Source organism: Sphaeramia orbicularis, chromosome 5 (assembly GCF_902148855.1).
Source record: "Sphaeramia orbicularis chromosome 5, fSphaOr1.1, whole genome shotgun sequence".
Lineage (NCBI taxonomy): Eukaryota > Metazoa > Chordata > Actinopteri > Kurtiformes > Apogonidae > Sphaeramia > Sphaeramia orbicularis.
In genome coordinates, this window is record NC_043961.1 from 33,618,131 (window position 1) to 33,632,839 (window position 14,709).

Below are 14,709 nucleotides of genomic sequence, written 5' to 3' on the forward strand. Positions count from 1 at the left end.
TTTGTTTTTTTTTTTTTTTTTTTTGTTTTGCATATTATCTCCATGAAGTGAGTAGTGACTAGTACTGGAATATGTTAAAATGTGACAAAAAACATCAGATTAGCAGCATTAACAATGTTGTTTTTTTTTTTTTTTTAGTTTTCACCAACATATCAGTAAATACATATTTCTTTGATTCAAAAATTAAATGCATGGTGTCCAGCTGAGTGAACATTTTTGGAACTCCATGAAAAATAGGTTCATAAGAAAAAATCAATTGCATTGTTTTTTATGGTTAAAGACTAATAAAAACCCTCAGGAAAAAAATTAAAAAAAAATGATTAAGGTTCTCATAATTTATGCATGAAAGGGTTAAAGTGTCAGGTTTTAGGGTGTCGCTGCTTGAATTTCAATACAAAGTGGTGTTTACATCTAAAGTAGTGAGGTGCAGCATTGGAGTCATGAATAGTTTACTCAAATGCAAATGAAACACCAGCTTAAATTCAATGCAAATACAACATCTGCATTTGACAGGACTTGTCAAGTACAGAATGGTGAATGAGGCTGTATGCTGTGACTCAATGCAAGTAACAGACCCTTAAGTGAAGGGTGTGAACAAATGGAGTGGAAGTAGAGAGGCGACCTGGAGGGTCCTATTTACAAACATCCACAAGGTGGCGACATGTAGATGTCAGTAAATCAACATATGTAGTAGATGTGTGTCTGTGCATGAAGAACCAAGATCACTGCTACAACAGTGGCTTTCATTCTGTAGAGATGGAACTTCAGAGAACTGAGGATCTGAACTGCAAAACAATGCATGTATTTATTATTGTGAGTTTAATAAATAATTTAGGAGTATATTATTAAATATATAATCCTTCAAATAGTTGATGAATATTTCATTATTATATCATTAAGTTAACTAATTAAACAGCTACACTTGTTGATCATACAATAGATCAGGGGTTCCCGAGTGGGGTACGTGTACCCCCAGGGGTACTTGGAGGAAGCCAGGGGGTATTTGAATTTTTATTTATTATTATTACTTTTTAAATACATTAAATAGTCATCATGTACGGAATACAAATAAATTGAGAATTAATGTTGAAATATGAAACACAATAAATACATACATAAATAGTTTTATCGTCAGTCATCTTGTTTAAGCTTTGGTTACGTTTTAAATACATTTCTATTCTATATTATTCAAGATGAGTTTAAGCAGCTAATTAATTATTTTTTGTTGATGTTGATGAATGGTTCATTTATTAATTAATGACCAATTTATTTATTTTTCTTATTAATGAAGGAGGGCACTTTTCAGTTTTTATTTTGCACACAAAATTGACTTTAAAAAACTGGTTATTTTTTATACATTGCAGTTAAATATATGTTGTTGGTTTAGAAAGTTCTAAAAATTAACAGACGCCTTTGGTACAGGAAGAAATTTTGCCCAGTTTTTTTTCAATCAAAAATGCTGAAGCGAGAGTTGGAGGTATTTGGCTAAAAAAGTATATTTCAGAGGGTACTCCACTGGAAAAAAGTTTGCGAACCACCGCAATGGAGAACCGCTGTATTTTCCCATCTGGGAGGGGTCTTATTTAAGCCGAAGTCCTATTGGCTGATTTTTTTTGACGCTCTGCCCTGATTTGCTGCAACTTAAAGCTCAGCATCGTCAAAGTGTGCTGTCAGACCTTCATCTGCTGCAGAGGAGGCAGGACTAGAAAGATCCTCCAACAGCTGCACATTTGTGGACTAGTTGGAGACTTGGATTAAAGCTGAACTAAATACAAAGGTGAGTGTTATTGCCTTGGATCTGTGGACTGGAGGCTTTAAGTTGTGCAATGACATCTGTAAAAAGAAAAACTCACTTATTAAGTGCATATGTTCCCTTTGTTGCAGAAAATCATCAGGACTTTGAACTTCAGTGCAGATACAAAATAATGGTAAGTGTTTTCCTTTTTTTTTTGTTTTAAAGTAGACTCATTGGTTTGATTTGTTGTGTTTGTTTATTTTAGGTTTTTGGCTTCTTTTTTATACTTTTTTTTTTTTTGTTTTTTTTTACTGTCCTAGTCATGCTTAATTCAGACCATTCCATTCCTGCTAAATGCGCACAACTTGGTGAATTGCTTCTCCCTGTTGTGTGAGGGCAGCCAAGGAGAACAGGGTATTTTATAAAGTACAGACAGACCACAGAGTCCCACTGAGGATGTCTCTGTATGTCAGATAAGTCTCCCCCGGGGTCCAAATGGTTCAGCACCCACAGCTGTGATAACATCATGGCATTGTGGTGTTCTTACTACCCAAGCCAAACACTGGCAGTGCAGAGAGCATCAGCAAGAGTAAGGCAAAAAAGAAAAAAAAATCTTTGCAACGGGAAAACTGAGTAAGCTTTAAAGATTTCTAAGACACGTGGATCACATTGTTTCCATTTATCTCAAGGCTGGAAAATGTTGTGATTCATAATTATACATGCATATTGTGTAATTCCAACACGTTGCAGTCATGTCCGGTTTTATAATTCAGACCAGTCAACATCCTGTGGGGCAGACGAGTCCAGAGAGGATATGCCTCTGCACTCCTCCACGATTCAGCTCTACTTTGTCCAAACTTCCCCTCTATGCCTTAGGACTTTCCCTGTTTAAAATGTGCATCCTGTTCTCAGAGCTGTGAGTTGAGTATTTTGGGGAATATATGCTGAGCAGGACTGTTTCCATAAAGCTGCTCTGAGGTTTCGTCAGGAATGCTTCACTTGTTATATGGTCATTGAGCCGAGTGATCTCAGCTGGTAAAAATCTTATTGGCCCAGTTCTGGATATAACACAGGGAACTGTTCAAGCCCCAGCGAGAAGGGCCAGAGCATGATGGGATATGTTGGAAGGCAGCCGAACTGCTCTGTGGTCTGCTGTAGAAGTCAACCATTCTTTGTTTTTTTGTTTTGTTTTTTTCCTTCAAACTTGTTTTGACAGAGGTTTTGCTTAAAAAATGTTTTAAATACTGCTTGCACCACTAAATTGTTGTCTCTGTCTCCTTGTGTAGCTGTGTTTAGGAGACTCTACCGACTGCCTCCGGGACCAGATGCAGTGCATGATGAAGTCCTTGCAGGATCTGAAGCAGATAAACGACCAAGGCCACTGAGTGAACCATGTGTTCGGTCCTTCGCTGTGACGCGGTTCTGTAAGCAAAAGGCACAGCAGGAGCGGATCACTCGTCTTCGTACTTCTGAGGCCAGTGAAGCCGGCACCTATGACTCTGCCTGCTGCCTGGCCAGTCCTTTGGAAGAGGAGAAGAGCAGGAGGAGCACGAGCGGTTGGCACAGGGCTCTCCAAGCAGCGAGAAGAGCCTGGACTTTGACTCTGGTTACTCTGAAGCCTCGTGGCAGGATGAAGGTGTGGTGCTAAGAAGGACCAGAAATGTGCGAGTCTCCTCTTCTGCCTGTCTCCGGACAAACAGAGGATCCTCAGGGCGAATCCGGCCCAAATCCACCTCAGACGCATGCCTGGAACGCTGGACTTCATTTGAGGCCAGTGGGCCAGAGGACTGGACAACGTCGCTGTTAAGTCGCAGCAGAAACAGACAACCTTTAGTTCTGGGTGACAATAGTTTTGCTGATCTAATAAAGAACTGGATGGACCTTCCAGAGTGTCCAGAGCCAGCAGAACTGAAACCCAGTGTGGGTCGACGGCTCGCCAAAGACATTCTGGTCAACATGCGGCGGAGACTGGCTGGGGTGTCTAAAAGTGTGGAGGTGAGGCCGAGGCCAGCAGACGCCGTAAGGGTCAACAGAGCAGCAGAGGCTCCCAAACTGTCCTGTCCTGTGGGACTCCAGGCTCTGAAACCTTTCTTTCACCAGTCACACACTGGCATTCACGAAATGGACAATGACTTCTACCAGTTCACAGCTCTAATGAAGACAGGAAGCCGACAGCCCATCATATGCAATGACATCATTGGATACATTTGAGAAAGGCTTCAGCTTGGACTGATGTTTTAACACAGATTCATGTGAGGTCATTCAATTTCCACAAATGGAAACAATGTCCACAATGTTGATGTTTCTAGAATAAAGTTTTTCTATTTAATACAATGTGTTCTGCTCCTGCATGTGTTCAAACAACTGTAAATGCTGTCAAGTTATTATAGGCACCTATCAAATGACAAACTGTCGAGGCTCTATTTTATTCCCTCATAACGAATGGTATTTTGTGGTACAAGTGTCTGTCAGACCCTGTAATGAATGCAGTATTTGGTGTCATCTTTTAAGCTTAGTTACTGAGTAGTTTGACAGTTTTAGAGAATGAGCATGAATTCAACTGACAAGTGTTTTTTTTTTTTTTTTTTTTCGACTCAGCATCTGAAGCGAATCATTTAGAAAAACCCACACAGTAAAATACTCGTAGCATTGTCAGCCTTAAATCCAAGACTCTTATGTGGCTAGAAATGGGAGGCAGGGTGTGGTGTGGTTATCAGAGTAAAATGTCTTTCTGTGAATTGAAGTATTGCAAAGATGGGAATGGAACTGAAGGCAACAAGTGAAGTACATACATATAAATGGTTCCTCTTAGATACACTTATTTATTGTTACAGCATAATTTAATCATAAACCACATCCCTTAATCACAGCCATAATTAAATTGTGAAAACAAGTACACAGATTCTCATGCATAAAGTGAGGGTGTGAAGTGAAACATACAGAGTAGAACTGCAGCACATGCACAAAAGGCATCTGAGGATAGGTGAAAGCCCTGTAGATGATTCTAGCTTTTCCATTCTAAGACTCCACATGGACACATATGTGGAGCAGGATTTACTCAAAACAGCTGTGTCCAGATGGCAAGAGTGCTCTAGATCACAAAAGCACTGTGCCAGCTCCCTGTTCTCCACGCACCCCTTTAATATCGTGGTCAGTGTGACCTGAATTAGACCTTGAAACTAGTCCAGCACTGCCCCAGAATCATGTAATCCATATGCCTTGGCAGCATCGCCACTACCCTTTTAGCCTCAACTCCCAAAAGACACACTTTTTGCAAGTAAATCAAATCCAAATGTTAGCAAACAAATCTCTGATTGTACTTTTTGGTAACAATACACCGGGAACTTCCACTTTTCTTACAAGTAATAAGGTGATAAAAACCCCAAATGAGGAAATCACTCAGTGTAAAGTTGATGTTATTTTCCTGGAACAGCAGATATGGCAGTGTAATTGCACAATTTTACATATTAAATGACTATTTCACATTAAAAAAGGTAACATTATGCCAGTACAATGAATTCACTACCTAACAAATGAGACAAATAGACACTTGTCATTCAATATCAAGCTTTTGTTCTAAACAGTTATAGAGTCAATCGCCGTAACAATAACAATTTCTTTTTTATGATATAATGATCCGTTGTTGAGTTTGCTACTTCTAGCTGAAACCCTGAACTCCTTTCATTTGATGGACTCTTGCTGTTGATGACATCACGGCAGCTTATAGCGGATCGCTGGAACTGACTCTGAATCTTCGTCTTCAGCAAAAGAGGGGATCAGCTCCAGCATCTTCTTATGTGGAGGGATGTCTGCTTTGGTTACCATCCTCACCACATCAGACACACTGTAAAAACACACCATATTTAATTGTATCTTAGCATCTGTGTATATACATTATCACAAATTAATACAAAAACAACTCTAAACTGATCTAGTTTTGCACAGCCTGATAAACACTACCCAAAAAAAGTCACACATGTGACATTTAATTGGACAGCCATTATCTTTGATTACAGGACACGTTCACCATGACATCCTTTATGCCAAGCATTGCCATTTATTTGATATTTTTTCTTTGTAGTTCTTCTCTGTTCAACCGGACTGGCTTAGCTCTTTTGAAGAGCTACCAAGAAGAATGATGACCTGGGCAAATGAGAACCTACAAAGACATTTATTTGAGATCAAATTCTTATATTGATGTTGGTGTGTTGATGTGTAAAGTCTTCTCCTGGACATCTGAAAGTTTTTCAATAGAGTTCAGGTCTGGACTCTGTAAAGGCCAATCCATGAGTAAAACTGATGTCTTATGTTCCCTGAACCACTGTTTCACAATATGAACCTATTGATTCCTGGCATCATTCAATCTTTATGCTCTCTATCAAACTGAGAAGATGAGAACATACTCACTGCCTCAGTTAAAGAGTTAAAATACTTGTTTCAGCCAAAACATATTAATCACTACCTATTGCTTAGGTAAACCCAAGCGGGCCCTTTTTTTTGGCCGTGCTGTGTAATTTAGCATTGTATGAAACTGTTATGCATTGTTCGAAATGATGAAGTACTAGATTAGTGAGTCACACCGCTACACTGGGTGACATGGTCCTTTGGAACACTTTTGATTATCACACAATGAACATATGTTTATTTTGAGACAATCGCAGACACACCTATCAAAATCTGTGGCTGAAAATGATATTCAATAAGCATGTTTGAGAAATACTTGCTTCACTAAAAATCACTCGTTTGTTCTTTTAGAGCAGGGGTCACCAACCGTGGTTCTCGAGATCTCCTATCCTGCATGTTTTAGATGTATGACCAGGGTTGGTGACCTCTGTTTTAGAGTATCATGCATTGTTGTACTATGAAATTTGATGTTACATATTTGTAGACTCAAGTTATTTTGGAATTTTCAAGGTCTTTGATAAAAATAAATTAAATATTCTTTTGTAATTGTCAGTTTTTCTTTATTATTCCTTATTTTATTTTATTTTTTTCTTTCCAGTGTTTAGAACCCACTGCTTGGCCAACACAGGACGTTTGGGGCTGGGCAACTGCACAGGAAGTGACTATTGGAGGGGCATTTGTCATGACGGGCCAGCTGTCTACATGGCCAGCACTACCCCCCTCTGCCCCTGTGGCTTAATCTTACCACAACACCAACTCCCAAGAGATCTGCTGTTTGTGGTCTCAAAAAGAAGAAGTAGAAACACATCACACATGGCGTGTTACAAGAAAAACAAGGCATCACAGCATGGTGTATGCAAAAATGACTAATAGTCAAATATTTCAGCTGCGTAGTATGTTACATAATTTATAGGTTGCATATGATTTATTGCCGCTTTTCCCCCTTTCTGGGATCAAAACATGCCTGAGGGTCCATTTTCTGCTCTGACTCACTTTTTTAACTGATGAGAAGAGTTCACAGCATGAAACAACTGATTCGTTTCTAACACTGTAGGGCTTATGAAACGTGTCTTTAATGTGCTGCTGAGCCAAACAGGCCCAAACAGCCAGGTTTTCCTGATGCGGAAAAAAAGTTGACACTAATTTAACTCTTTAGCTGTGTTTCTCAACAAACAGAAAGAAACCTGAGCAGGAGCAGGCTCAGTCATCAGTGTGTAGTGATGCATCGTGTGAGTGTGTCAACAGAGGAAACACCTCATCCTGCCATTAACCTCTAAACAAACAATGGGAGGCTGCTTGCTGTGATTGTTTATGTGTAGGGTTACATGTCATGTGTAGTCATGCTTATGCAAAATCAAGGTTTATCTCTATTAATTGCACCTACCTCTGATTGAGCCTCTCCTGTTGCCCAAGATATAGCATAGCTGGTCCGTAGAAGAGACCGCAGACCTCCAAGTCATACTTTTCCTACACAAAAAGACACATCACAAATAAAAACTATGTTGAGATGGGCCATCCTTCATCTCTGGTAATGTACTTCCATCTGCAGCACAAAACTAACCAAGTTAAGGAATAAAAAGAAGTGTGGGTGGAATAGTGTTTGCAAAGACAGGACTCCATGGAGCTAAAAATGTGATGATAACAACTTCAGAAGTTCAGGAAGCTCTGCAATGTGTCTCAAAAAACAAACACGGGAACCTTGGTCACTCTAAGGTTAAACAGAACCTGAAGCAAATAAGAAGTCTTGCCAATTTATTTTCCCTTTGTTTCCACAGAGCAAACACTGAATCAAAAAAATGAAGTGACTATTAAAAGGATAAAAAACAGACTGTGAGTGATGAGAAACTTCACTTGCAATTGACCCACATAACACTTACTGTATTGACATAGTGTAATGTGTTGTGTATTTGTGATGCATACTGTTTGTAAGAGCACCACAGCAAGTTTACACTAAATCACTGCATGTGCTTACATACACGTAGACTATTACTCAGGGTTATAGAGTATTTGTAGTGTATTATCAAATTTTGTTTCTAGGGATGTTGTCGTATGCAGATCTTAAACCTAGTTTCTGATAACTGTTATATATGTAATATATACTATGTCAACCCTCCAATGAACTGGCGACTCGCACAGGGTGTACCCTGCCTTCGCCCATAAGTAGCTGGGATAGGCTCCAGCGAACCCCGTGACCCTAGTGAAGATAAAGCGGTTCAGAAAATGAATGAATGAATGAATGAATGAATGTTTATATATAGAGTCAGATAAGGTGATTGTTAGTAAATGATACGAAGATCTATAGAGTGGTGGAAGTGAAAACTGCACTTGTTTTTGCTTGTCTTAACTGATGTTGATGATAAAATACAACAATTAAAGTTGTAAGAATTAAAATAAAAGTCAAACTTGCAATAAAGAGGTTTCATCATTTTGTCCTGAACTCAGAAATCAACCATCATAATCAACTTCCTTTGACTAAATTAAGACAAAAACTGAAACATGTATTTTGTTTACTTATCTATTATAGTTTTTTCACCGTATTAGTCCCTTATCATTAAATCATTACAGTCGTCACTCTGAACCACTGTGTCTCCCTTTGTGTTAGTGGTGCAAGAACACAAATGTTATCTAAATTCATTTGCAACTAATATTGATTAATACAAATCTTCACTAAATTACTATAGATTGTAGTTGGATGTATTCATTCACATGCAGAAGATGTGGTTGGTATGTAGAGCACATACTGTATGAAGTGAATAATAAGTGACTGATTCTTCTATCATTGGAAGAAAGCCAGTGGTTCTACAAAGGCATTGTCAGGATAGGGGTTTAAAAAGTCCTGAAGTTGTGAATGGAAGGTGTTAAGAGAACAATCATTTCAAACAATGGCCATTGTGTGCAATGGAGGAAGGTGAACAGGTTTAGGAAAAAAAACTAAGTATAAAATATGCACTCAGTAGCACCGGGTGTAAAGAAAGTTTGTGTTTCCTCCCAGAGAGGAATTAAGGAGGCTGTACCTTGACATACTGGAACAGATCTCCCAAGGTCATTTCCTGCTGATCGCCACGTCTGCCGTCAACATGGAAGTCATCCCAAAGGGTGTATTTCTTTCCTGCGACCTGCAGATAGACACATTACACACGCCAAGACACACAGACAAAGTTGACAGATGAAGTACCACTTGTTTTGAGGGTGCAGAATAGGTTTGGGTCTATAACAAGGGTCCTGGACACTCACAGACAGACAGGCTACATGTTTCATCACTGTGTTATAAGGCAGCTGAAAGCAGCAGCTCTCTCTGAAAGATGCAGCGTCGACCCGAACAAGCTGCAATGAGGTCAAGTAGGTGTTTCCTTTAGCACGATCTATGAGATGTGTATCACAGTTTTTAGTCATCCTATGCTTATACAAAAATAGAACCAATGGCCCTGTAGCTTACCGGCCAAATCAAAAGCTTTGGGAAATGTATCCAGATGCCATTTATTATCACCCAGTTCTGTGTATTTATTATATTACAGAAATAGCCCATGTTTTGGTCATATTCCAATCAGATCTGTAAAAAATTCAAATTCCAACTTGATATCATTGATACTCTGATTTATTGTATCAATCCACTTCCTATTTCTTATAATGGGGAAATTTTTCAAAGTCACACTAAATCCAGAATCAGATCCGGATGGAAATAATTCAATACCTTGGGTTGTCATAATCAAAAGAAGCTGTATACCAAGTTTGAAGTCAATCAGAACTGTAGTTTGGGAGAAGAAGACGATTGAAATTTTTTCCCCATAAGAGCCCATGTTAAATTTTCCGTCAGTTCCCGGATCCAGAAGAAGATCCTGATCAGCATGTGGCCATTATGTTTTGGTCATCTCCCCATCAGGGCTGGACTGTTGAAATTTACACTTGATATCATTTATATTTACTGAGTTATTGCATCGATCCACTTCCTATCTCTTATAATGGGGACATTTTTCAAAGTTGCACCAAATCCAGAATCAGATCCAGATCCAAATAATTTCACTAACTTTTGTTGACATCATCATAAAGAAGCTGTATACCAAGTTTGAAGTCAATCGGAATTGTAGTTTGGGAGAAGAAGACGATTGAAATTTTTGTAATGGACGACAGACAGACGACGACAGACGCCGCCGCCGGAGGCCACATGACGACAAAAGCTTACAGCAGCCATGTCAAAGTACGGGAGAGAAAATAGTATATATTAGTGACAATTTTATGAAAGTAAAAATATTGCTTACAAAGACCTGTGAGTGTGTGAACATAAGTGTTCTGCTCTTTGCAGTGAAATGACAATCTAAGAATTTTTCAAGAAACGCTGCAGGATCTGTAGGATTTTATACATTGAGAAAAAGTTTGAATGGATATTTTTAATTGCCTTAAAAGTTTCTATGTTAACGCACATACTAGAAATGTTATTTTAAAAGAAAAGCTTTAGGTTTTATCATTTTTGTACCACTAACGTCAACACATTTTTGAGTTTTGTAAGAAGTTTGACAATGACTTTTGGACTCCATGGATGACATGATAGTATCTATATCATAATACTGGAAGGTGTCAGAGTGTGTGTGTGTGTGTTGTGTGTGTGTATCTGCACAGTTCTGAGAAATGTAGATGTTTTTAACTGCCAAATTTGGTACCTACAGTTCAGGAATAGTCCCATCTCCACATTAAATATCTCGGCACGTTGATAGGACCGAATATTTTGGGAAATAATAGTCATTTTGGAATACGATAGACTTACAATCATGTAACTTGGTTGACCAGGAGCACAGTACCACACTGCATGATGGGAAATGAAGATTAAACCAGGAACGACACATTTACTAACTTCAGTCCCTAGATATCGGCATTAATATGACCTGTGGTTCCCCACGGGCACTAGTTATTCATATTTTTCATGGACTACAATAATTAAATATAGAAAAACCATATCACTTGCCAATAACCATCTTTCTTTGATACAGTTCTACATATTTGTATAAACACACTTGCTGAATTTTTTTATTAAAGTGCAAAAGGTCAAATCAACAGGACGTCTTCAGTCGTACATCTGATACATCTTCAACGTTTGACAAAAGAGCGATGAGAGCCTTGTGACTTCAGGTGAAATTTAACAGACAGCCATTCATTAAGTTATCGTCACAAAGTTCAAAATATGACTTTATCCTGCCTCAGGCTCCACTGACACCCGACAGTTCTGCTTTCAAACATCTCACATCTCATGAGATCAGGTTTTCAGTGTGCTGACCCCACAGCTACTCCATGTCTCTAGTCCAATAGGATTGACCTTTGACCTCAAAACAAAGACAGAGTACACACTTCTAAGGTCTGGTCACATCCATCTACACCCGTGAAACATAAATGCTGCCGTTTCTGCTGCCACTAGACAGATATTGGTCATCACGCGTTTACCATAAACATCATTAGTCACACGTGCACAACTAGAGGAAAACATCACCTGACCTGAGATGGGTCAAGAATTCTCACATGCAGAAAATGAGTCAAAATATGTCATTTGCTCAGATGACTGTGTTTGCACAGGCGCTGTCTGGCAGGAGAAGTTGTGAAGATCAAAACTTGGCTCAGGATGTGAATACCAAAACTCCGGCTAAACCTGGGTCCAATTATCTCTGCTCCAGCAGCCAAGGGGAACTTTCTGACTATCCCTCACTCTCCCACCACTCATAGGGTTTGGGTTATGGAGACACAGTCAACGCATACTTCTTCTAAAGTCTGATCGGGTGTCTGGGTCTTTAGTTTTCAAACAAAGCACGTTTTGTTTGCAGGATACATGTCCTACCCTTCACCATGTTGACCTCTTTATTATTTTTACAGTGATTTCTCTGCACAGTCTTTAATTTTCCATCGGCTCAATAGAACTGGAAACTGAAATGAACATATAGTACACAACACCATTCTGCAAATGAAGACCCTGGTGCTAAAAGTACTAAAGTCATATTTTTGGACAATTCAAGTTGAGCATATTATATTTGTTTAGCTAAGTCCACCCTATGAATATTTTTAACAGACTTTTTGGTGATTTCAGTACTTTTAGCACCAGGGTCTTCAAATCTAAAGAGTCTGAAAATGCCATGTCATTGTTGGATATCTTCAGACGTCCCATGCCAGAGCACTTTGTGTGTAGATGCTGATTTTACACAATGCAGCGCAGGCATGCAGTGTTACCACCACCCCTCCCTTCCTCTCCCTTGTATCTGTCGCACAGCTCTGGCAGGAACCTGAAGCCAATCAACTACCCCATCGGTCTGTATGTAGACTGACGTCAGCTATTCAGCCCTATAGGAGGCCAGTAAAAATAAGCAAGCACACTGGAACCCAACTGGCTGCTGGAAACAATTACAAACGTTTCCCGCATGCACAGCCATCTTTTGCCATGAAACTGTAAGAATAAAATTAAAATCTCCCAATGAAACTGTTATTTCTTAATTTCCTCTTAGAGCAACAACTGACCAAAAGACCAATGCATAAACACAAATTACTTCTAGTGCATAAATATAATATGATATTAAGAGGATTATCCCCACATTTGTCAGAAATAACTATAACAAGTGGTGCCAATCACAACAAACCCCGCCCCTCACACATATTGTAGCTTATTTTGGCGTCGATCCAGCTGATGTCATCATGTCTATGCATGTGCTGATGTCAGTATATCAGTTACTTCTTTATATGTGCAAGTTTGAAGTAAATTGAAATGAAATTGATGTTTTTATAGACATTTGAAATTTTGCCCATTATAAGCGGAGAAAAAAAGATTACAAAATTCGTAAAAAATTTAAACGTCAACTATTTTTCCCAAAATGTAATGACATTTGTTCTGGGTCACTGGCAATCTATAAACACAATTTGGTATGAATTCAGCCAATAGTTTTGCTGATACAGATATTTGAAATTCCACCCATTATAAATAAATGGGAAAAAAAAGATCTAAAAAATTCATTAAAAAATTTAACTTTGACTTGTTCCGAAAATGTAATCGGATCTATTCTGGGTCACTGGCAATCTATAAACCCAGTTTGGTGTAGTTTTGCTGCTAGACTGCTAACAAACACAAACAAAGCAAAAACAAAACCCTTGCCTCCCCTTTGGGGGGCGGGGTAATAAATATTTTTGTAATGATGATGAAGTTCATATTTACACTCAACAAAAATATAAACGCACCACTTTTGTTTTTGCTCCCATTTTCATGAGCTGAACTCAAAGATCTAAAACTTTTCTATGTACACAAAAGGCCTATTTCTCTCAAATATTGTTCATAAATTTGTCTAAATCTGTGTTAGTGAGCACTTCTCCTTTGTCCTTTGCTGAGATAATCCATCCACCTCACAGGTGTGGCATATCAAGATGCTGATTAGACAGCAGGATTATTGCACAGGTGTGACTTAGGCTGGCCACAATAAAAGGCCACTCTAAAATGTGCACTTTTACTGTATTGGGTGGTCCAGGGGGGTCAGAAAACCAGTCAGTATTTGGTGTGACCACCATTTTCCTTGCACAGTCTTCTTCATGAATTCTCTGAAACAGCTTTGGAGATGGCTTATGGTAGAGAAATGAACATTCAACTCACAGGCAAAAGCTCTGGTGGAGATTCCTGAAGTCAGCATGCCAATTGCATATTCCCTCAAAACTTGTGACATCTGTGGTATTGTGCTGTGTGATAAAACTGCACATTTTGGAGTGGCCTTTTATTGTGGCCAGCCTAAGGCACACCTGTGCAAAAATCATGCTGTCTAATCAGCATCTTGATATGCCACACCTGTGAGGTGGATGGATTATCTCAGCAAAGAAGAAGTGTTCACTAACACAAATTTAGACTGATTTGTGAACAATATTTGAGAGAAATAAACCTTGTGTGTACACAGAAAAAGTTTTAGATCTTTGAGTTCAGCTCATGACAAATGGGAGCAAAAACAAAAGTGGTGCGTTTATATTTTTGTTGAGTGTAGATTAATAGGATGTATACATTCCTGCCAAGCACTGCTTCTTCATGTGGGATCAAACAAAAATAGGCCTCTAGTGTTTCTGCTACAAACATCAAAAAAGAAACACAAAATTCTCCACAACTTGACAGCTTGTTCTAACTCAAAACAAGCTTAATTGTAACGTTTGTGCTGTGTACATGAACTGTCATATCTCTGGGTGTCTGTGAGGTCTGTTTGGATGAGAAGCAGGTTGGCAGTGCAGACTGTGGTGCACTGAAAGTATAAGATCCTTCTGAAATGTATGGAGTTTGACTTCAGTGGATGAAGGTAAAATTAATAAATGGCCTGAGTGGAATAAAACCAAAGGAGAGACCATAATAGTTTATACATGTCTGCTCTGTTGTTGGAGAGCAGCCAGTTCACTCATCTGCTGTCCAACATACAGTACTCTGTATTAAACACTGAACTTCCCCTAAAACATGACTCAGTTGATCTTTTTAATACAATAATAAGGAACCAAGTGGCATTTTACATTTGACCTGCTTCTCAATTGAAACAGTTTCTCTGACGCAGATCTGATCATAGGTTGTTGTGTGAACTTATCATGAT

The 14,709-nt window shown here is 38.8% G+C and overlaps 1 protein-coding gene and 1 pseudogene across 1 annotated transcript; one reads left to right on the forward strand and one right to left on the reverse strand.

Moving 5' to 3' along the window:
- The first annotated feature begins 1,676 nt into the window (after positions 1 to 1,676).
- Positions 1,677 to 4,066, forward strand: LOC115419708 (PAK4-inhibitor inka2-like). Its single transcript, XM_030134656.1, is given in 5 exon segments — positions 1,677 to 1,777; positions 1,885 to 1,928; positions 3,022 to 3,117; positions 3,120 to 3,264; positions 3,267 to 4,066. Coding segments are annotated over 4 exon segments (924 nt in total). The 5' UTR covers positions 1,677 to 1,777; positions 1,885 to 1,925; the 3' UTR covers positions 3,947 to 4,066.
- Positions 4,067 to 5,300: 1,234 nt separating this feature from the next.
- LOC115419710 (ubiquitin-like modifier-activating enzyme 1) overlaps positions 5,301 to 14,709 on the reverse strand; it is a 50,793-nt pseudogene continuing 41,384 nt past the window's right edge.